A 23,709-nucleotide genomic window follows, 5' to 3' on the forward strand; every position below is an offset into this window, starting at 1 on the left:
GGGGGCGGGACTGCACGGCGGCTGTGGCTGCGAGGGCTTCGCTGGGGGTCGCGGGCTGGAGCTGCAGGAGGCCGGCCGCCGAGGTGAGGGTAATCGCGGGCAGGCGCAGGCAGGCGAGGGAGGGCAGCGGAACGCCCCCAGGAGGCTCGCGCTGCTGCCCGGACCAGTGCGGCGGGGACCCGGCGTGGGAGGCCTGTGCGGCGGCTCCGCGGAGCGACAGAGGTAGGCTCCGTACGCCGGGTCCCCCTAGGTCCCCCCCCTCCCAGCCCCCACCGGGGTCCAGCCCGGGAGGCGGGGGCCGGCGGCCGCCCTGTAGCCTCCGGCTGCCTGGCGGCGCTGGGGAGCTCTGGGAGGCGGACGGCTAGCGGAGCGGGAATTGGCCCTCGGCGCTCGCCGTAGCACGGCTTGGAGGGCGGACGCTGGGTGCCCGGGGACGACGACAAAAGGAGGGAAGCGGAGAGCCGTTTGAGACCGGGAAGAGAGAGCGTGAGGTTGGGGCCCCGTTCCCCCGGAGGCGCCCCGGGCCAGCCTGGCACCTCCCGGCCTCCACGCAGGCCCCTGGCTCGTCCGGCCCGGCGCGGAGAGCGAAGGTAGCGGCGACGACAGCGCCCCCTCTGGTCCGGCGGCGCCGCCTCAGTCGCGGCGCGTCGGGGCGGGGCGGCCGGGCCGTTTGTCTGTGCGCGGGCGCGGCGCCGGCTCTGGCCTTCCCACCTGGGCCGGGACGCGGGCTTCCGTCGGGCCCATGGCCGGCGGCATCATCAAGCTGCTCTCCCGCAGACGGGCGGAATGGGCCGTTTTCCCTCCTCAGCCCACCCCCCACCCTCACCCTCACCCCCAGGCCCAGCAGAACGCGGGGCCTGGCCTCTTGGGGCCCCGGGCGATGGAAGAGTTGACTTCGGTGAAAAAGGGGGTCCAAGGAGTTTGGGCACGACCCGAAGTTTCGTAGGCACAGAGAGGCCCTCACCCTGACTCTCGGGTCCCCAGGGATGAGAATATGGGGGCATTCGGTGAAATGCCCGAAAGAGGAAGCAGTAAGTAGTCAGGTCTTCCAGCAGGGCTGACGGAATCCCCCTCTTCTGTCTCCGTGAGTTTTCCTGCCCGGAGCAGGAGGAGCGGGATAGAGCACCTCTCGGCGTCTTTTCTGCATCCAAGTGCTTTTTTTGGTGGTCTCGGAGACCGTGGCCAGAAGAGGCTTTGTGGAGTCAGGGTGTCCCCATCACTTGGGGCACAAGTGTGAGCTGCAAGGGAGTGCATCCGGTAGGCAGGGCTTTGCAAAGGTCGGCAGAAGAAGCAAATTAAGTCCTGAAACTGCGGCTTCGTGCCCAGTGGAATTAAACAGTTCTATACACAAGGAAGATGGGTAAAAGCAAATTCATCAGGTTCTCAAGATACTTCTGTGAGGGTTCTTAAAATTCAAACCAAGTGTCAGCCTGGAGAGGTAACTCCTGAAGTGTGGTCATCAACGACCTGAAGCATGCATGCATGCATTCATTCATTCATTCATTGAAGGAGTATTTTCTAAGTACCTACTTTGTGCCAGCTGCAAACAAAATTTACAGCTTCCTGGGTCCCTCACTGGGTAGTGCTTGGAAGTCCGTCTTTGGCACCTGGTGATCTTAGTGCACACTGAAGTTTGAGAACCAATCACCTAAGATAGAGGTTGCCAAATCCAGTCAGCTGCCTGTGTTTGTTTTTGTTTTCTTTTTTAGGATTTTTATTTTTAAGTGATCTCTACGCCTCTGCACCCAACGTGGGGCTCGAACTTACACCCCAGAGACCGAAAGTCTCATGCTCTACTGACTGAATCAGCCAGGCGCCCCTCAGCTGTGTGTTTTTATATAGCCTGTGAACTAGTAATGCTTTTTACCTTTTTTATTATTTTTTTAATGTTTTATTTATTTTTGAGAGAGAGACAGAGTACCCATGGGGGAGGGGCAGAGAGAGAGGGAGAGACAGAATCCGAAGCAGGCTCCGGTCTCTGGGCGGTCAGCACAGAGCCCAATGTGGGGCTCGAACCCACGAACTGCGAGATCATGACCTGAGCCAAAGTTGGACGCTTAGCCGACTGAGCCACCTAGGCACCCCGGTTTTTACATTTTTAAATGGTTGAGAAAAAAATCCACAGAAGAAGAATGTTTCATGACATTTTAGAATTATATGAAATTGAAATTTCGGTGTCCATAAATAAAAGTTCTCTGGATCACAGCCATGATTTTTCGTCTGTGGGTTGTCCATGGCTGTTTATTGGCTATAACAGAGTTAAGTGTTGTGATAGAGACTAAAAAGGCTAAAATGTTTACTTTCTGGCTTATAGAGAGTTTGCCAACCCCTGGCCTAGGGAAAGAAAGATATACAGTAAGGGGGGGAGGGGGATGTCTATTTATAAAAATCATGTTTAGAAGTTAATAGATAAAATGGATATAAGTAAATTTCATTTTCCAAAAAGCAGAATGAATAGTATTCTGGGTTAATTAAAAAGTATTTAGTTTAATGTAGTTATTTAGGTAAGATTTTCCATATAGATTGTGAGCCTGTGCCTTTAATAAGTTGACAAACCATGTGCTTCTTTTCATAGGCTGGGTGAACTCATGGACCTGATACCTTTCTCTTGAGAAACAAACCGGCTGGAAAAAAAAATGGCATTTGTTGCAACACAAGGGGCCACGGTGGTTGACCAAACCACTCTGATGAAAAAATACCTTCAGTTCGTGGCAGCTCTCACGGATGTAAATACACGTGAGTCAATTCTGTTAAGAAGTACATTATCGGGACTCATTCTGTTCCGTTCAAATGACATGCACCTGGAGATAAATAGTAATGTCAGCTTTTATCCTAATTTTCCCATTCCCTGCCTTGTGGAGAAGCAAAGTGATGAGCATTGCTGGCTGGAGCCCCAAAGAGGCACACGTGTGTGTGTGTGTGTGTGTGTGTATGTATGTATTTATATATATATCTGTGCCCTTGTCTGTGCATGCACACGTATGTCTGGGAGTATGAGTGTGTGTGTGACTGGTGGTAGGGAACTAGTTATGTGCCTTCTGTTGGACCATGACAGTCAAACTGATAAGATCTGATTGCTTCTCTTAACTCCCTAAATCTTATCATTTTCTGAAGATCCTTAACGTAATTTCAATTACCTGATGACTTGTTTTGTCATTTACAGCTGATGAAACAAAGTTAAAAATGATGCAAGAAGTTAGTGAAAATTTTGAGGTATGAGCTTAATTTATTTTTTTTCTTGTGAGCTGAATATTCACATGTGCTTTCCAACTGCTCCTCTGTCAATCTTACTAGTAAGTCAGAAATCGTTCTCTCTGTTAGTGTGACCTATTGCATTTCAGAACTGAAATTTGACCTGCACACAATATTGTCCAACTTCCTCACCTAGTGACCGTGAACTTCAAGTGATGTTGAGGAATGTTGCTTTGGTTTTGGTGGTTGAACTTGTTTTCGTTTTGAGGCATATGCTTTCAGGATGCGCTCACACTTGTGTGGTAGATTTGTTGTATTCACATAATAACAGGTGGAGTGAGGGCTGGAAGTCCGTTGTGGCTCTGTTACTTAATCACTTCCGTGACCTTGAGCAGTTTCTCTCTTCTGAGTCTCACATTCCACGGTTTTATAGTGTCATGTTAGGTCTCTGTGCACTTTTCTTCAGTCTGTCGTGTCTGTGTTCTTTAGATTGGTTAATTTCTACCGCCTGCCTTCAGGGTCACTGAGTGTTTTGTGTCCTCTCCAGTTTGCTGAGATGTTTTTTTTTTTTAATTTTTTTTTTAACGTTTATTTATTTTTGAGACAGAGAGAGACAGAGTATGAACAGGGGAGGGGCAGAGAGAGAGAGGGAGACACAGAATCTGAAACAGGCTCCAGGCTCTGAGCTGTCAGCACAGAGCCCGACGCGGGGCTCGAACTCACGGACCGTGAGATCATGACCTGAGCCGAAGTCGGACACTTAACCGACCAAGCCACCCAGGCGCCCCAACTGCTGAGATGTTTTAAAATTTCAATTTATTTTTTATATTATTTCAGTTATTGTCCTTTCAGTTTTGGAACTTCCATTTGGTTCTTCTTTTTAGATTTTGGGTCTTCACGGAGATGATCATCGTTCATTAATGCCCATTTTGTTGTTCTTGGAACACGTTTATAATGACTGCATTCAAGTCTTGAGTGTATCTGGGGGTCACATGATCCTGCCTCTTTGCACGTCTGGGACTTTTTTTTTTTTTAATTTTTTTTTTTCAACGTTTATTTATTTTTGGGACAGAGAGAGACAGAGCATGAACGGGCGAGGGGCAGAGAGAGAGGGAGACACAGAAACGGAAACAGGCTCCAGGCTCCGAGCCATCAGCCCAGAGCCCGACGCGGGGCTCGAACTCACGGACCGCGAGATCGTGACCTGGCTGAAGTCGGACGCTTAACCGACTGCGCCACCCAGGCGCCCCCATCTGGGACTTTTTGAGTATGCTGAATATTATATGTGAAACGTAGGGACTCTAGCTTCTTCCGTTCCCTCCCTCTGAAGAGTGCTGATATGTTGATTGTGGTAGGCAGTTCAGTGGCCGGCTGATCTCGAACCCGCAGAGGCTTGGTTTTATGCTATGGTATGGAGGACCTGTGGGAAGGCTGAGATGGCCCCCAGGTTTCTCTGAGTCCGTGGAATTTAGCCTCCAAACTCCAGCTCCAGGTGATATCATCAGAAGTTGATTTGAGGCTTTGCTTGTTTAGAGGCCTTCCTCTAGGGCATGGACCTTGCTCAGCTGGGTGTCTGGGGTGAGAAAGAGGTGTTAAGAAAGTGCAGTGTGGCCAGGCTGGACCCACAGCATCCTCCAGCACTGCTAGACCCCTGATGGGTCTTTGTCCCTCTTGGTGCGCTGCAGGTAGCGTTACCTCCTCTTACCTGGACGTGCAGCTCAGCCCTCAGTCAAGGTCTCGAGGACTCAGAGAAGACCATCCCCCGTGCTTTCTGTTTCTCTGGGGTTCTCCTTTGCAGGTTCCAGCCACCTGAACTGCCTGAAACTCTGGTGTTTGCTCCTCAGCTCAGCGGGATCATCATACCGTCCTTGGGCGCCAGCGTGCCGAGCCCGTCAGGGCATCCGTGCCTGAGCAGATAGCCGTGGTGGCCATATGATCTCCCCTCTGGAGATCGTGGCCCTTGTCCAGCACCCGAAAACTGTGCTCTCGTGTTTTGTCCAACTTTATGGTTAGTCTGGTGCTGTTAGTTTCATAGGCAGAAGAGAAGGTCACCTTTGTTACTTTTCGTGTGGAGATAATAGAACCTTTCTCAGAGAGTTCATGTAATTAACAAAATGTTTGTAGCTTCTGACGTGGTCATTTGAATTGCAAAGGTCGGAATCTGTGGGGATGAATCAGATGCCCTAGGATCTGTGGTAATGGGGAGTATTTCCATTTGGTGGGAGTTTTTCTTTGGTAGTTTTGTTCTAAGTAGATGTTAAGGACTTGTTGCCCTGAACTGAGCTGGGAAAAAAAAAAAAAAAATCCTGAGATATTTAGAGATTGAGCTAAAGAGCTTTCTTTTCTGCCCAAGCTGCTAACACAAGCTGTTAAAAACAAAACACAAAAAAACTAAAAAAAGAAGTGGAAGGGAGGACATGATAGGCCTGTGTTCTGCGTTTTTGGCAGAGCTGGTAAGTGAGAACCACAGCCCCAGTGGGTTTGAGAGGATCAAGTCATGGAGGGTCTCGTGAACCTGCAGAAACAAGCACTTGAATCCGGCCTCTGAGTGTGGGCACGAGGCTATCTGGATTAAGTGTCTGGCCCCTTTGCCTCTTGTTTCATTTCTCGCTGTTAGCAAGTTAATTTTGGACTTTGGTCCCGGGTGCGTTGATTCAATCCAGAGAACTAAACGTTTACCAAAGCAGTATACTTCGGGCTTTTTAAAATAGTGACTTTTGAAATCTGTATGATATGAACGTTTGCCTTAAGTAAAATCCAGAAAACTAAGCCCTTCAAAGAATTAAATACTAGGATGAGCATCAGTAGGTAATTCTGTATTGCCACCGTTTCCACCCTGGAAGAAAGTCTGAATGGGACGAGTGAAATTAAAAACAATTCCAGTGCTTTCAGGAGCCTTAGAAATTTCCTGAAGCACTTAGGAATAAAATTGTGATCTAAGTAAATGTCGTATGGACCATCTTTCAGGACAGAAAATAAAAGCTTTGAGTTAGAACTTGCATGAAAAATTCATACGGATCAAAGAGCTGGGGGCTAAGTTGTAATGCTGGCAGCACAATGGGGCATCTTGTTGAATGAATCTTTTTATGGGAGAAATTTGAAACTGACGTTTGAGAGCTATGGAATCCGTGGTTGCTAATGGGCTTATGTTCGGATGAGCTGGATTTCTTGGTAACCTTGGTAATGTTCCAGCATGAATCTTCTACCTTATGCCCTTGAATGTGGGCATCTCCCTAAAAAGTCTTAAGCTCTAGGCATGAGAGGTGACAAACATAGTTCCTGCTCCCAGTGAATTCATAGTCTGCTTGGGGGGAGCTGCGAGGCACGGTGGGGTCCCCCACGGCGTACTGTGTGAATGGAGCCCTGGGTTCGCCCTGGGAACCTGGTGGTGCTCAGGCGTTATTTTTGCATGGGACCGCACTCTTTTCTGGTTTTCGCCTTTTCCTCTGTCTTACCCTTCGTAGATTCCCCTTCTAAGATTACCTTAGTGTGATGGACAACCCTACACTTTTATTTTCAGCCCAGATCAGTGTCTGGAGTTTGAGACACTTGTATTTAGTTAACTGCCCAGATGCTTCTTGCGATAGTAACAATTTAACCACTTAGTCCCTTGCTCCCGTCCCTCCCATTAGGAACTAGTTTTAGTGCCTTTTACACCCAGGCTTTCTCATAATTTTGTGCCTTTGTGTATGTTTTTTTTTCAAACCTTGTCCTTTTCCACTTTTTCACATGGCTAACTCCTGCTCACCTTTTAGGTTTGAGCATAAACATGGCTTCTTGGGGAAGGCGTTCTCTGCCCTTGGTTCCATTCACTACATTGTGTCCCATTTATAGATGTGCCCTTAGTTGCCATTACCTCCTCCATCATAATTCTGTATTGTTCTTTATCGGTCTTCCCAGCACGTGACTGCCTTCCCCATCTCTGAGGGCACGAATTGTATCTACTTTCTTCATTGTATCCCCGCAGAGCACGTGATAGAATCCTCAATGAGAATTTGTTGCATGAGCAAGTGAGGCCTTAGCAGGGGAGGGGACTTGGCTGTTAGACTTAATTTGCATCCACTTCTAAAGCTTACAGACGGACTGACATTCAGCAACGTTTATAACCTCTCTGAGCTTCTTTATCTGAGAAATGGAGACAATACTTACGTTGGGCTTGTGAGGACCAAGAGAGAAAGAATAAAAAAAAAATATATTACCATAGCACGGCGCTCTGGTAATAACACCAGATGACATTTATTGAGCATTTACCGCAGAGCATTTGCTGCATTGTAAATTAACTCATGTAGTCTTTACATGATTACTTACATCAGGAAATAATAGGATACTCAACAGATGGGGATGCTGAGGCACAGAGGCTGAGTAACTGCCCAAGGTTCCCACTTCCTGAGTGGGTTCCAGAAAGTGCTCTAGGAGCCATTTTACTGCACGGTCTCCAGACTGTAGTTTCATTTTCTGTTCTTTTAGAATCAGTGCTGGGATAAATAATGGATTAGGTTGGGTTATAATCCAATTAATGTAGATCTAACCAGTAAATTAGCTTCAGATTAGAAAGAGGTGTCAGTGTGTTCAGGCTCTTTGTTTTCCACCTGAAGAAAGTAAGATCTAGAAGCTAAATGACCTTTCAGAAGTCTCTTACTCAGGTGGTGGCACAGCTACCTTCTAGAGCAGGCTCTGAGTTCCACATTTTCCACAGTGCTAGTATTTCTACTTTTAACAGTAAATGTTAACATTTGGGCTCTTAAATTGGATTTCAGAAGCAGTGGTCATTTTAATTAATTTAAAACTGCAATCACGAGACCCCAGGGGCGCCTGGGTGGCTCATTCAGTTGGGCGTCCGACTTCGGCTCAGGTCCTATTCTCGTGGTCTGTGGTTCGAGCCCTGTGTCGGGCTCTGTGCTGACAGTTCGGAGCCTGGAGCTTGCTTCTGATTCTGTGTCTCCCTCTCTCTGGCCCTCCTCCTCTCATGCTCCGTCTCACTCTCTCTCTCAAAAATAAATAAACATTAAAAAAAAAAACAAAACTTTAAGGGCGCCTGGGTGGCTTAGTCGGTTAAGCGTCCGACTTCAGCTCAGGTCACGATCTCGCGGTCCGTGAGTTCGAGCCCCGCGTTGGTCTCTGGGCTGATGGCTCAGAGCCTGGAGCCTGCTTCCGATTCTGTGTCTCCCTCTCTCTCTGCCCCTCCCCCGTTCATGCTCTGTCTCTCTCTGTCTCAAAAATAAACGTTAAAAAAAAAATTTTAGGGGCGCCTGGGTGGCTCAGTCGGTTGAGCGACCGACTTTGGCTCAGGTCATGATCTCATGGTTTATGAGTTCAAGCCCCGTGTCGGGCTCTGTGCTGACAGCTCAGAGCCTGGAGCCTGCTTTGGATTCTGTGTCTCCTTCTCCCTGCCCCTCTCCCACTCATGCTCTGTCTCTTTCTGTCTCAGAAATAAACATTAAAAAAAATTTTTTTAAAAGTTTTAAAACTTCAATCACAAAAGCCTCTAAAAGCACTAAAAATTACTGTTGGCCTCGCTAAAGTGTTTTCTCTTTTGAGGTTATAGTGTGAATGGGAAATGAAAATATGAAAATACGCAGACTTAACGGGGTTTTCTTTTATCTTTGCCTAATTAGAATGTCACATCATCTCCTCAATATTCCACATTCCTCGAGCACATCATCCCCCGATTTCTCACATTTCTTCAAGATGGGGAGGTCCAGTTTCTTCAGGAGAAACCAGCCCAGGTAATCTGTTCAGAAATGTCAGCGAGCAGAGAAAATGTTGGCTTGCAAGCATTTATGAATTAAAACAAGTGAGAAAACTTAGGGTTCCACTTTAAAATAAGAGACGTTTTGGGGCACCTGGGTGGCTTAGTTGGTGAAGCGTCTGACTTCAGCTCAGGTCTGATCTTGCCATTCGTGGGTTTGGGCCCCACGTCAGGCTCTGTGCTGACCCCTCAGAGCCTGGAGCCTGCTTTAGATTCTGTGTCTCCCTCTCTCTCCGCCCCTCCCCTGTTCACACTCTGTGTCTCTGTCTCTCTCTCTCTCAAAAATAAATAAACATTAAAAAATAATAAATAGAGTAGGAGAGGTTTTGTCACGTAAGGATAGTTTTGTCCCAAACCATGCCTCTTCAGTTAAATGTCTTGGTTTTAATTCTTTACTTTTGCTGACTGGTGACATGTATACACTGTGTATTATAGACGAGTTCATATATCCACAAAAAGAGGGAGTGATCCCTTAGGTGACCCTCTCCATAGCTAGTGCCTCATCTACTCTTAGTGTCCATTCTCGTAACTTCTGGCCAGTTTTGTTTTATCTGTACCCGCCCCCGTGCTTTGCACCCCCCCCTTCCCACCTTGATCATTTTAAGACTGTCTCATCATAATTTTTTCTATAAATATTTCAGTGCGTGTCTCTTAAAAATAACTCTTTAAAAGTTAACATAATGCTAAACAAAGCATTTTTATGTTGTACCAGTTGAAGAGCTACACATTTGGCCTACCTTTTAGTTGTTGACTCCATAGTTGTACTCCAGAAGCTTAGTCAGCTTATGATGCAGTCAGTCCTCGGGCCCAAGAGAATCAACCAGGGAGAGGATCATAGGAACCAAACACATGATGGAAGGAGATCCCAGACCAAGTTCAGTTTGTGTTGTGCTCTTTCATCTGAAATGCAGCCAGCAATCACACACTAGTGCCCTTCCGCTGGAAATAGTGATAAGTTTTCAAAGAGGGAAGGTTAGGCTTGGTTGATTTGGTACACGACTGTGGAAAGCTTGAAGTAATGGTTTGCGGTATGTACCTGGGATTACGTTTAAGTAATTTACAAGACTGTTCCTGAAATGGGGTCTATCTTGTAGTTGGGTGGTTCCCAGTGTGGGGTGCAGACAGCTGTGTAACTTGGAGAGTATAAAAGAATTCTTCTGGGATTCTTGGAAGGATTTGATATTTATGTTTTTTATTTTTCTTCACCAGCAACTGCGGAAACTGGTCCTTGAAATAATTCACAGGATACCAACCAACGAACATCTTCGTCCTCATACAAAAAACGTTTTATCTGTGATGTTTCGCTTTTTAGAGGTAATCTTTGAGAATTCTTGTTATTTAGCCGTATTCAGACTTTCAGTGGTTTTCTTCTTGTAGAATCTGGTATTCCATGCTTCTCTTTCACTGAAGTTGTGATTCGCATGAGTAAAAACCTTCTTAATGTCCATTTTGCCAACCAAATTACTAAGAAATATTAATTGAAGATTCATGGAGTCAGCAGGGAATTGAGTAGACATAGTGGAAATGTTTGGAAAGGTTTGGGTAGACAGACTCAGAGTGCAGGGCCCTTTTGTTTTCTTCTACTTCAGGCACAGTAGATGCTGCTAAAGAGTTTCTCAAACTCTTCGGGTGAATCCACCTGAGACCTGTTAATGTTAACCTCTAAAACTTTCCTTGCTGCTTAGTCCCAACGGGTTTAGAATTCTGTTGTATTTCGGGGCCTCTTGGAAGGGTGAGCTTTGGAGGGGGATAGAGTTGGATTCAGAGCTTCTTCTGCCATGGGTTAGCTGCTGTGGTAGCCTCATTGCTTACCTTCTCTGAGCCTTAGCTTCCTCACAGGTAAGATGTGGAGGACACCCCCATTCAGAGAGCGTAAAGGATTTAGCAGATTGTCCAGTACGGGGTGGATGCTCACCAGTTCTGTTGGCAGCATTTTTAAGCAACGAGAAAGCGTCCTTTGGACCATTAAGACCTTCCTTCATGGTGTGACTTGCCAAAGTGTTACTCTCCAGAGCTCACTGGCAGGACACCCTTCCGTTGGTCCACCAAAGACCTCAAAAGCTTCTTGTCTGAGGCTACTGTGTTCTGTGCTCAACACATGAAATCTGGGTTGGCTGACGTTGGGTGCGTGTACAGAAAAATGCTTAGAAAATAGCCTGTGATCTTTAGATTAAAATAACCTTAGAAGTGTAACTCTTTTTAAATGCTTTTTCTTTTCTTTTTTAAGACGGAAAACGAAGAGAATGTTCTTATTTGTCTAAGAATCATTATCGAGCTACACAAACAGTTCAGGCCACCCATCACACAAGAAGTAAGTGTTTAGACTGATAGCATTTATAAAAGTATGTCAACAGCCTTTTTCTTTTGCATAATGTGTGTACTCTCTTTTAGAATTGATGGGACATGCTGCTTTCCAGAAAAGGATAGCCTCAGTCTGGGGGAAAGTCTTTATGGGTTTCACAGTGACTTTTGTTTGGTCCATGTTTATATGAATATTCTGCTGAATTTGTACATTAGTTGAAACGTGGTAAACTACTAAACTGGCAGGGCTGTTTGGGTAATTCTGGTATTTACAGGTCTGATGTGCTGGAAGGCTCCAGTCATTGTATGCTCTGCAAGGGTGTGAGATGTGGGTTCTGAAGTCAGAACTGGCTTGGAATCTCAGCTCTGTAACTCAGTGATTGACCATCTGTAATTGGCATTGGGTCAGCTCCTAGCCCTTTGGAGCTTTTTCCATAAAATGAGCGCCCTCACAGGACATAGCCACAAAAGATTGCTTGAAGAATTCAGTATGAAAGTTAAGTTCTTAGCAGAATGATTGGTACCTACAAAGTAAGCATTAAACCTGCTGTTAGTCATAATTAAGGTAGTATCTTCTCTAACATTAACTTTAGTAAATGCATGTTGTAGATTATCTTGCAGTTAAAAGAGTAAAGATGAAATAGAATTTCTGTCATTTTAAGAAAGCGATTTCGATGTCTTGATTTCTGTTCCTTGTCCCTATCTTATGTATATGTATATTTCCTACATAAGAGTGTTTTCCCGATCGTAAAAAATTCTTTACAAAGTTGATTTTTAATGGATGTGTAGTAGTCTTTCTTACGATGCCCTTGTTTTTAGATAGTTAAGGTATTGCAGAATTTTTATGTTAGGACTATTGCTAAATATCTTGTTTACAGTTCAGATTATTTCATAGACTGGTTTTGTAGTAGAGTTATCAAGTCAAGCGAGTTAATGTTTTAATGCTTCTGAGAGATATTGATTGTCATTAGGTTGATTTCCAGAAGGGTTTGAGCGGTTCATGATTCCCTTGGTAGTATAAGAGAGTCTCCCTCTGGTTGGATTCCATCTCACATGGATAGTAGTACTTTTTGAAAGGCAATAAGTGGTATTTATTTTCATTTTTGTTCCTTTGCTCTTCCTGATTTAGAAACTTACTTCCTTCTTGTTTCTTTTTTTGTCTGTTCACGTTCATTGCCTGTTGGAATTTGAGTCTGACATTTTTCCTGCCTGTTTTATGAGTTCTTGTACTCATGTATTAGCACTTGCATTACTTACTGTATTTTCTGTTTATAAATTTCTTATGTTGTCTTTTTAAAATTTTACTTTCAGATTCATCATTTTTTGGATTTTGTGAAACAGATTTACAAGGAGCTTCCAAAAGTAGTGGTATGTTTTTAATATCGTTTGAATCTATTATTTGTATACACTTATTCCTCATTCCAAAGGGAATTTGAAATAGTTGGGTTGAAGGAATAATTGGGGGGAATGCAAATTTGAGGATGAGGAGTGTTTAGTGGTGGTCAGAATGGAGGTTGATAAATCAGCCATTTAAAAGGAGTTCTTTCAGTTTCACTGTTTAAATACGTCATTTTTTACGTAAAAGCAGTGTGTTTTAGTGTAGAAATTTGCAAAAAACCAAAAAAACCAAGGTAAATTGTCTGTAATTTTCTCACTTGTAAGCAACCGTTGATATTAAAGTTTCACTTTTTCACTTTTTTCACGCTTTTTAAAGATGGTTGCACTCCTATTGTGAGGTTTTTTTGGGAGGTAGTGTCCGCTTTTAGATTCCTTTTCAGTGTCATTAAAATTCCTTCCTATATTGAAAGAAGTCTTTCTCAGTGGCTTCAGCAGTGTGTGAAAGCGCATGGCGTGCATGAGGGCGGTCTCCTCCCCACCTTACTCTCACCTAATAGACGGTGCCACTGGGACCAGTTTGGAACATCCTGTAACACACTTTTCTGCCAGCAGTCATAGTTCTTAGTGGCCCCATAATTTCCCGTCCTGTGCGTGTACCTGGATTGTCTCCTTGATGCTGGTTTTCCCAATTTCCACTTCCTGTCACAGTCACAAGTAATACTGGTAAAAAATTTTTGGTAAAAATCATTGTGCATGAATCTGTTCGTGTATCAAAGTTTTTCTAAAGATTTTTTTTTTTTAAGCTTTAAAGGAATTTTTTAAAAATCAAAGAAGTAATATCCTTTTGGTATTTTAAGGATTTTAATCTACGAATGTATAAAATTTGTTGCATTCTGAAATTGTCAAGTTATCATTATTACTGAGTTAGCAAGTGCTGACACTTGCCATTCAGTCAGAAAAGCTGCTTTTCATAAGAAGTGGTCTTATTTAATCTAAAGCCCAAATCGCATTGAGAACTAAGGATGGCAGTGAGGCCCTGGCTTTTAAAAATGTCTGTGCTTTGCTTCCATTCCTGTCTTTGATCTATGTGTAGGAGACTGTTTGGAAAGTGGATTCAGTGGGGACTAGCTCTGAGTTTCCTACCACCAGAGGGAGGGGCTACATCCCCCACGCCACCCCCCCCCCCCCCGAGGTAGTGACGTAATGCCATGCACCTGATCTCTTACCAGCCAGGAAAAAAAGGAGAAAATACTTTGGGCGAGTTTTTTGTTTTCCATTGTTGACGGTAGAGAATGTCGCTGTCATGTTCTCTTTGTCCTTAAAGAGGACCCCAAGTACTATGGCATCAGTCCAACGGAAAAGCGAGCAAACGGATGGGTTTGCTCCATCAGGTGTCAGGTGTGTTTCATTGAGGAATATTGTGTCTGACTCGGAAGAATGATTTCTGCTCTTTCTATGCAGAACCGCTACTTTGAGAACCCTCAGGTGATCCCCGAGAACACAGTCCCTCCCCCAGAAATGGTTGGTATGATCACAACAATTGCTGTGAAAGTCAATCCAGAGCGCGAGGACAGTGAGACAAGAACAGTAAGTTTTTTTCCATCGTTTTGCTTTGTTTTTATCCATGTCTCCTATACTTGGTAGAGGAAAAAAATGAGATACTCTTCATGTATATTTTTAGTGTATTTTGGGGATTTTTCCTCTAAGCACTTGAGGTATTTAAGATCAGAGGCGTGTGAGTGCTTGAGAGTGTCACTGGTTCTGCTGTGCAGCCCTCAGGTACTAAACGAGAACTGTTGCTCACTGTGGATGGGAAGATAAAATGATAAGACAGTAGTGCAAATCCAGAATCCTCTGTTGGGAAGAGCAGCTGCCCAGGCGAGGTGACCTCTGTTCCATCCTTAGCTCTGACATTGACGACGTCCCTTTAAGCTGCATATAAATTTGTGATTCAGTACCTGAGAGCATGGGGTCTGAGGACAGAAGCTTAAAACTTGGGGACGATGTTCCAGCCCCGCCACTTAGGCTTTTTTGGCTGTAGCAAAGTACATAGCTTTTGTTCTGTCCTTAATTTTCCGTCTCCTTATCTGACAAGCCCGTCTAGTGGGATTTTGTGAAGGTAATGCCAGTATTGTCTGGAGGAGATGTGAGGTATTTGAAGCGTCTGGCGTAAAGGTAACCTGTACTGAGCAGTTACTGTGGCTGTGTTATTAGGATTGATCCAAGGATACTATCCATCTGTATCTGTTTCACTGCCATCGTTTTGCAGCATGTTTCAGTTTGTGCTGGAATAAACAGGAAACTACATGTCGGAGAAAGCTTTCTTTCCTTTTCTCCTCCTGAATTAGGAACTCGGTTTCGATGTCCGTCTTTGTGTTTCTTTTCTTGCTTGTCTATTCCTGTCCGTTGCCCCTTCTGGATCTGTGTCTGACATTCTCCTCACCTGTGCTGGGAGTTCTTAATATGTTAAGACTAGTGAATTTTTTCTTATGTTTATCGTAAGCGCTCTCTGTTTATAAATACCTTTGAGTAAAGCTGGGTAAATTTGTACTTTTTGCTGTTGTTCTTTTAAGTAAAATAATAGATACTAATTGGAAATTTCCCCAAAAAATAAAAAATAAAGTTTCCTCAGGTGATTTGAATGTCTGAGTTTAGACGAATTTTCCTGATGTTTTTACCATAGGTGGTGACTTTGGAAAGTATGTAAAAACCTTTATATTAAACGATAGTTCTCTGTGCTTTATTTTCAAAGTGGTTTGGATCTTTCACCACAGATATTTACAAAGATGTGGCAGTATTTTCCTTTCTCTTTGTTTCCCTGGGGCGATGCTGAGTGGTGGGTTATTTTAAGTGCCATGGTGATAACCTTGGCCCCATTTGCTTCTGTCTTACAGCATTCCATCATCCCAAGAGGGTCTCTTTCTCTGAAAGTGTTGGCAGAATTGCCCATTATTGTTGTTTTAATGTATCAGGTATGTGTACTGCTTACTAGTTTCTTGGGGTTTTGGCTTCTTATTTTATGACAAAATTCATTTCTGGTTTTCTGTGGCAAACAGAACGTGTGTGGTGCACACGTGCCAACTAATGTAATGAGTCTTAGAGTTTTTCTTGGTATGCCAAATTATTTTGCTATAGCAGAGTGTAAGAGCATGAAAATCTGATATGTTTGCTTTTAGCTCTACAAACTGAATATCCACAATGTCGTTGCTGAATTTGTGCCCTTGATCATGAATACCATTGCAATTCAGGTATCTGCACAAGCCAGGTGAGATTTCTCCGGATGGCGACATGGCTCACTGCCACGGTTCTTTAATTCCAAGTGAAAATATGCTTACTGTCGTCTTTCATAAGACACGAAAATTTTGAGTGATAAAAGTTTTGGTAAAGCGATACGCGTTTTTGACTTTTTGAACTTGTGTTTCAGTCATGATGTTAATGGTTGTTTCAGTTCCTTGTTCTGTAAAGATGAGCTGATAACCACGGGTTTGGGGGTCTTGTGAATTTAGAGCTCCCGTTACGTGTTCCTGTGCTCACTCCCAGCTGTGGGATATCCAAGCCTCTCCACCTTCAGGCCCCTGCTCTTGCTGTGCCTTTCAGCCCGAGTGCTGGAACGTTTTCTCCCCCTCGTTCCCTTCCCCTCCCTGTCAGCCTTAACCACCGAGTATGTGAACCGTGCATATTCATCTTGCGAGGCCCCCTTGAAGCTTTTTCCCAAATGTAACAGCATTCCTCTTAAGACCTTTGTCACTTTACTCTCTTGACTGTAACCCACCTGGCTCTGAGTCATTGGAAGGCAGGACCTGAGATTAATCAGCTGTAACAAGCCCCGGTGGCCCTTTATGGGGTCTTTTATGGAGCCCCTGGTCCCCTGATGCAGTCTGCTGGCTGCGTTGATCAGTCTGGCGTTGGCTGTTTGGGGGCACGTTATGGCTGCCGTGCCGCGGCTTGGAGAACGGCTTGCTTTTTATGCTTTTAAATCCTTTGTGTTAATCTGAACTGGTTGGTGCTGTGTTTTTGTCTGTGTAGAAATCAAACTTTTGGGTCTTAGTAATTATCCTAGGCTTTGATTAATATTAACATAACCTAAAGAGTTAAGAGTTAATATTGTAAATTCTATTCATTCCTCATTCAGGCAACATAAGCTTTACAACAAGGAGTTGTATGCTGATTTTATTGCTGCTCAGATCAAAACATTGTCATTTTTAGCCTATATCATCAGAATTTATCAGGTAAGTTCACTGACTTTTAAGGCAGGTTTACTGAGATCTAATTTACACACAATAAAATTCACCTTTTGTAGGTATACAGTTCTTTGAATTGACAGATTCATACAGTTGGTAACCACCAACACACCAAAATCTAGAACATTCCCACCACCCCCAAAATTCCCTTTTATATGTTGTCCATTTCCTCCTCGGTCCCTGGCAAACACTGACTTTGTGGCCCCTAGTTTTGCCTTTTCCATAATGTCAAACAAACGAATCCTATGGTGGGTAGTGTGGGTAACCTTTTGGGTGTGGCTTCTTTGACTTAGCAGTAGTGCGGAGGTTCATCCTTGTTACTTTATTTTTATCGGTGGATAGTCGTCTTAGTCTGCTTAGGCTTCCCTGACAAAATACCATAGACTGGGTGGCTTGACCAACAAAAATCGGTTTTCTCACAGTTCTGCAGGTTGGGAAGGCCAAGATCAAGGTTCTGGCTGGGTTCAGTTTCTGGTGAGGACTCTTCCTGGGTTACGGATCACTGCCTTCTTGCTGTGTCCTTGCCCGGGGCGGGGAGTGGTAGTGAGAGATTGCTTTTTCTCTTCTAAGGCCACAGTCCTATTGGATTAAGGCCTCATTGTCAAGATCCCATTTAATCTTAATTACCTTCAAAAGACTCTGGTTTCCAGGTCCAGTCACAGTGAGGGTGAGGGCTTCAGCCTGAATTTGGGGGGGGTCACAGTGTGGTCTATAGCCACAAGGTATGGATGCACCAGGCTGTGTTTATCCATTCCACAGTTGCTAACCATTTGGGTTGTTTCTGATTTTTTTTAAAGCAACTTTGTCAGGATATAATTCACATATCCTAAAATTCACCTTTTTAAAGTGTATAGTTAAGTGCTTTTAGTGTATTCATAGAGATTTATACAGTCACCGCCACTATCCAATTTTAGAACTGTTTCTTCACCCTCTGAAGAATTCCCATACTGATCGGCAGCAGTGTGATTCGTTCTAGGCCCCTAGCCCTGGCTACCACTGATGTCCTTTCTGTCACTAGATGCGCTGATTTCATTTCTGGCCATTGTTGATAAGGCCGATATAAATAAATACTGGTGCACAGGTTTTTGTGGGGATGGATTTGATGCATTGAGTTTTGCTGTTGGAAGTTGGTGTGACAGCAAGTTATGAGGAGAGATTGGAACTTTAAAATAAAAAATGGCATCCTTAATTAACCGGTGAGAGAGGGCGATTATGTCTCTGTTTTTCCCCCACTTGTAGTTGTAGTCTGTCCTTATTTCAGTCTTGGAGAACTTGTGAGAGAGAAACGACACCTTATTTCCCATCAGTCATACCACGTTTGTGAATAAAAGTCTTGTGTAGCTGTAGTTATTGTAAAGTGTGGCATGAATTTAGTCCTGATCTATCCTGTAGCAGTGAATTATAATTATTTTCTTAAGGGAGAGACTTTATTATTTTCAGGAAAAGTGAAAATGGAAACATGTATGCCAGATTGTTTACAGTAAAAACTACCTTTGAAAGCATTCTTATTTTTGTCCTTTAAGTGCATTTGTCTCAATAATGACACCGTATACTAAGAAAATGTATGTTTGGTTTCAAAAATCTGAATTAGTGGTGGCTCAGTCAATTGAGCATCTGACTTCGGCTCAGGTCACGATCGCATCATAGTTCATGAGTTCGAGCCCTGTGTCGGGCTCTGTGCTGACAGCTCAGAGCCTGGAGCCTGCTTTGCATTCTGTGTCTCCCTCCGTCTCTGCCCCTCCTTTGCCCGCGTGCTCGCTCGCTCGCTCTCTCTCTCTCTTTCTCTTACAAAAATAAATAAACATTGGGGCACCTGGGTGGCTCAGTCAGTTAAGTGTCTGACTTTGGCTCAGGTCATGATCTCGCGGTTTGTGAGTTCGAGCCCTGCGTCAGGCTCTGTGCTGTCAGCTCAGAGCCTGGAACCTGCTTTGGATTCTGTCTCTCTTTCTGTTCCTCCCCCACTTGCTCTCTGTCTCTCTCTCAAAAATAAACATTAAAAAAAATAAAAAATAAACATTAAAAAAAATAAAAAATAAACATTAAAAAAAATTTTTTAATCTGAATTAGGTACTCCTGGATATTTTATTTATTAAAAAAAATTTTTTTTTAATGTTTGTTTATTTTTGAGAGAGGGAGAGAGAGCATGAGCGGGGAAGGAGCAGAGAGAGAGAGGGAGACACAGAATCCGAAACAGGCTCCAGGCTCTGAGCTGTCAGCACAGAGCCTGATGCAGGGCTCGAACTCACAAACTGTGAGATCATGACCTGAGCCGAAGCCGGACACTCAACCAACTGAGCCACCTGGGCTTCCGACTCCTGGATATTTTAATCAGCTTGAGCTACCTTGGTGAATTGCCTTCTTAACATGCCTCAAAAGGAAACTGATTAGAGCTTATTCTGAGTTGATGAAAGGTGTCTCTGGTGTCATTCACAACTTAACGGGATGACGGAGTGGATGATGTCTTAGGAAATTTTCAATATTTACTTCTCCTGCTTTCTCACCACTGATGAAATGATTCAGGTGCATTGTTAAAAGTTGGGAAAATACAGAACAGTATAAAGAAGTTGTCTGTAATTCCGTTATATAAAAGAAACCGCTACTTAACATTTCTGTACATCCTTCCACTGTGGCAGCGTTCATGCAAACTCCTAAAACTTTCTGGATAATACTTATTAGGATGACCACTTTATGAGGGTCCCTTGAACGAAGCATAGTCTTACTGAACTCTTTTGAAGTTTATAAAATGGGGGGTTTTTCTTACTACCTATCTGTAACTGTTGCTTTCCTCCTTTTTATAGGAGTTGGTGACTAAGTACTCTCAGCAGATGGTAAAAGGAATGTTACAGTTACTTTCAAATTGCCCAGCAGAGACTGCACACCTCAGAAAGGAACTTCTCATCGCTGCAAAGCATATCCTCACCACAGAGCTAAGAAACCGTATGTCCACCTTGTCTCGGGATGTTTGTGTGGCCATGCTGGCGTGGTCCTGTCCCCATCTTTGGGGTGGGACCACGGGTCTTTGGTTCCTTCAGATGTTTTAGGCTCCATGTGTCCTTCTTTCTGTATTGCTGTGTTGTGTTTACTTTTCCCCTTCCTTTCTCTGCCTCTTGCCTCCGCCCTCTTGGGCTGCCTCTCTTTGCCTGCCACCAGGTTTCTCTGTGCTGTCCGAACAGTCTCATAATTAGCGTGGTCGTTCCCTTAGCGTAGCGTATGTCCTCAGCATCTCATGGTATTTCTCTGCCTTTTGGGTGCATATCTTTTGAAATGGCAAGTAGCTGTTTGCTTGTTGATTCATAGCCAGTAACCCTTGAAAGGTGAGAAGAAAACTGTTTTCTTCCTCCGTGCTGTGAAACAGCTTGGGGGATTGGTCCTGTTTTGATGCATAAGACTGATAATTGCTTTTGGCCAATCTGATAATTATATTTTTTCTGTCAGTTATTGATACATATTTTTTTTAATGTTTATTCATTTTTGAGGAGGGAGGCAGAGAGAGAGGGAGATACAGAATCTGAAGTAGGCTCCAGGCTCTGAGCCCAATGTGGGGCTCGAACCCACGAATCGCAGGATCATGACCTGAGCCAAAGTCCAGACCCTTAACCAACTGAGCCACCCAGGTGCCCCAATACATAATTTTAAAATATTTTTGTATTTGCTGTGTCCAAATTCCATCCTAAATGTTTTGAGGGGGATAATCTTTTCCCCCAGTAATTGTTCAATATTAAGTGGGTTTTTTTTGCCTCTGGTTTGTAAATCAGAACATATATAAAACTAAGATTGGGCTTCTTTACATAATTCTTAAACATGAAGGGAAAGATACAGTTTGCGTGCTTACACGTGAGCTAATATGATAAAGCTCAAATGTTTTTATGTTATTAAAATACAAGTTATGCACGCAGATACAGCTGAGTAGAATATAGATATTTTTAAAACCCTTTGTGTGTGAAATGTAACATAGCAAAGTGCACAAAAGAAATGTATGATTTGCCAAAAATTACAGAACCGATGTGCGTGAACATCACCCAGGATGAGAAATTCAGCGTCACCAGCACGCAAAGCCCCCACGTGCCTCCAGGGCTGAGGGCCATTGCGACTTGTCCAGTCACGGCTCCCTTGGCTGTATGTGCTTTTTCTCCGTGTTCATCTCTGAACACTGTTGAAATAGAAGAATTTTACACGGAACACTTTAAAATCTCTCCACTGCAGTTCTCAGTAACTGTTGGCATTCCTGCCATTTCGAGTGAGGAGGATCTGGGGGTGTCTTTGGGGAGCTGTGTAGCAGGTTTCTACTTGGGGAAATGCTGACAGAGCGCTTCTCGGACAGCCTCTGTTCCGTCCCCCACAGCCCAGCCGTGTGAAGCCACGCGGCTCGGGTTCGGTCTTCAGGCTGTGCCGCCAAGACGGGTGCATTTCTGAGCTGCTGCTCTTGGGGTTTGACCACATCAGTTGTGTTGAATACAGCTTTTACACCTCCCTTGCACCCCCCCCCCCCCGGGCGCCCCGTGCCCTCCTGCCTTTTAAGTCTTTCTACTGATGGGCTTGATTTTTTTTTTTTTTTTAACAAGCTGTTTTAGGATATTTTATTTTGAAAGTATCTTAGGTAGCAACATCACAACTTACAAAGGTGTCTATTTAAAAGACACGCTTAATCACATTCGATATTAGTAGTATTATATATTAGTATAAAATACAAAAAATGTGTATATATACGTAAAATTTACACGTCCATCAACATTTTAAGGTATCTGAAACGATACTAAATAAATAGTAACCCCTTTGCACGAATTCTGAAGAGCAGTAGTTTGAGAAAACCTGGCTGTTTCACAAAGTTACCCATTTTCTGATTCTGGGTCACGGAGGGAATCTGGGAACCCATGCCTGCGCCTTAATTTCTTACCACTTCCTCCTCCCACTCTGCTCGTCCGTAGCCAGCCCGCCAGTGTTTGGTGCCTGAGTCCTTTGCATCTTTCCTTCTGTGTGTCCTTCCTATTGACTACCTCTGAGGACATTCCAGGCATGTCCCCTTCTCTGACTTCAGAGGGGCAGTTTGTCGCTGCTTTCATTTGGTACTTGTCCCTGTGCTGCCTGGCTTTGGGAATTAGCCAGAGATGTGCTCTGTGCCTCTCTGCGTCTGTTCTGTCTTTGACCCTTAGTAGCTATTAGCTGGCGAAGGATGTATTTTATTTGACTTATCAAAGATGGCTACGGTGTCAGACTTGTTCTAGAATATAAACATTCTCTGGATGTTTGTGGCCAGAGCTCCCGGCAGCGGGGCGGGGGGTGTGTGTATGGCAGAGAGACCTAAAAAATGTGGGTTGCTGCCCTCTGTGCACATCCTTAGAAATGTGAGTTGTCCCTGAGTGAAGACGAGCTGTTTCTACTCTGGTTGGCTCTACAGGCCCACAGGGGAGCAGGGAGGGGGTTTGGTGAGGATTCCACCTGTAGGATTAGAGACAGAACCCTGGTGAGCCTCACTCATCCAGGGAGTTGGGACCTATGTCTACCAGAACCCTGCAAAATTTCTAGACTTTGGTACTTTATGTGGAGAAATACCCTTCTTTCTCCGTATTCCTCCATAACGAGTAAGCATAAAATGTTTAAGAAGGGGAGGACTCCAGGGCAGTGAATAAAGGGGCATTTAGAGGGTACTGCCCCTCTTCTCCAGGCAGGTGTGGGCCAATAGTGGCAGCTTTTTTTTTCCCCCTAAGATTTTAAGTAACCGCTATACCCAGTGTGGGGCTTGACTCAACCCCAAGATTGAGAGTCACGTGCTCTTCCGGCTCAGCCCACCAGGCGCCTCGATGGCGGCAGCTTCTGAGGAGGATGGGGCGGGCCTGCAGTGAAGCGCTGGGGCAGGTTCTCTGCCAGGGGCCGGGAAGCTCCCTTGGTCTGGTTTGTCCCCTGATTCTACATGTGATCCCAACTGTGTCTTTGACAGCACACGGCCCAGCAAAGCCGGGGTCTTTGACTAAAATACGGCGCGTGTGATTTTCTCCTGCCCACGCGTCTCCCAGTCTAGATGGCTTGTTGACAGCAGGCTGGCTACCGTGAGGAAGCCTGCTGTGTCATGGGTGTAATTGGTGACGTGTGCACTGGGTGTTTGTGTTCTAGAGTTCATCCCTTGCATGGACAAGCTCTTTGATGAATCCATACTGATTGGATCAGGATATACTGCTCGGGAGACTCTCAGGTACGATATTCAGCCCATGAGATCTGTTGGCTAAATCGGGGGGGTCGGGGTGGTGGGCCCTGGCCCTTCATGTGTGAGCGTTTCAACAGACGCTCTCCACAGACCTTTACTCTCCCGTGGGGATTTAGAATTGCGGGAAATTTGGGAACGCTTTAGGTTGGTTTTTGTGTGTTGGCTTAAAGGGAAGATTCAGAGTAGTTGTCTTGATGTCAGTTGTAGGCACAACTTGATCTGACTCGTATTGGTTTTTTGTTGGGGTTGTTTTGTTTTGTTTGCTGTTTATATAATAAGTATATCTCTTTATTATAAAAGAATGTTTAAGTACCCAACGAGAAGAAAGAAGGGAAGAAAACAAACATCTTTGTTCTCCATAAGGAGTTCAAGTAACATGGATAATATTTTGGTGCATTTCCTTCTAGTCTTTGTTTTTTATTCATTTCATAAAATAAATGTGGTTGTGACCATGTTTCTTTCTAAAGGAGAAAATTAACAGTTTATCGTTTTTTACAGTGTAAAATGAGTCAACATTACTAATTTTTTGGTTCTAATTTGGGAGCTGTGATAGATCTTTTGAAAAATAGGAAGAATACTTTGAATACGATGTAGACTATTCACTGTGATGGCCATGTAGAATTGTTACAAATACGAAGACATTTTTTTTTATTTTTATTTTTTAAATGTTTGTTTATTTTTGAGACGGA

General features: G+C 44.2%; 1 protein-coding gene across 11 annotated transcripts in view; it reads left to right on the forward strand.

Annotated features, from left to right (window-relative positions):
- Positions 1–23,709, forward strand: part of TRRAP (transformation/transcription domain associated protein) — a 112,450-nt gene continuing 88,741 nt past the window's right edge. For 8 of the 11 annotated variants that reach the window (XM_047089073.1, XM_047089081.1, XM_047089079.1 and 5 more), the window contains exons 1-13: positions 46–222; positions 2,576–2,736; positions 3,164–3,213; positions 8,808–8,918; positions 10,151–10,255; positions 11,169–11,252; positions 12,554–12,610; positions 14,042–14,167; positions 15,475–15,552; positions 15,757–15,845; positions 16,713–16,809; positions 19,620–19,758; positions 22,930–23,008. In XM_047089073.1, coding sequence (XP_046945029.1) covers positions 2,637–2,736; positions 3,164–3,213; positions 8,808–8,918; positions 10,151–10,255; positions 11,169–11,252; positions 12,554–12,610; positions 14,042–14,167; positions 15,475–15,552; positions 15,757–15,845; positions 16,713–16,809; positions 19,620–19,758; positions 22,930–23,008 — 1,115 coding nt within the window. In that variant the 5' untranslated portion in view covers positions 46–222; positions 2,576–2,636. Of the gene's footprint in view, positions 223–461; positions 591–979; positions 1,032–2,575; positions 2,737–3,163; positions 3,214–8,807; positions 8,919–10,150; positions 10,256–11,168; positions 11,253–12,553; positions 12,611–14,041; positions 14,168–15,474; positions 15,553–15,756; positions 15,846–16,712; positions 16,810–19,619; positions 19,759–22,929; positions 23,009–23,709 lie in introns of those variants that run through there. The other 3 variants (XM_047089075.1, XM_047089074.1, XM_047089076.1) reach the window with 3 other exon arrangements.

The sequence above is a fragment of the Lynx rufus genome, unplaced genomic scaffold, assembly GCF_022079265.1.
Source record: "Lynx rufus isolate CCGP_SWC_20201006 ecotype Redwood Valley unplaced genomic scaffold, mLynRuf1.p SCAF_27, whole genome shotgun sequence".
Lineage (NCBI taxonomy): Eukaryota > Metazoa > Chordata > Mammalia > Carnivora > Felidae > Lynx > Lynx rufus.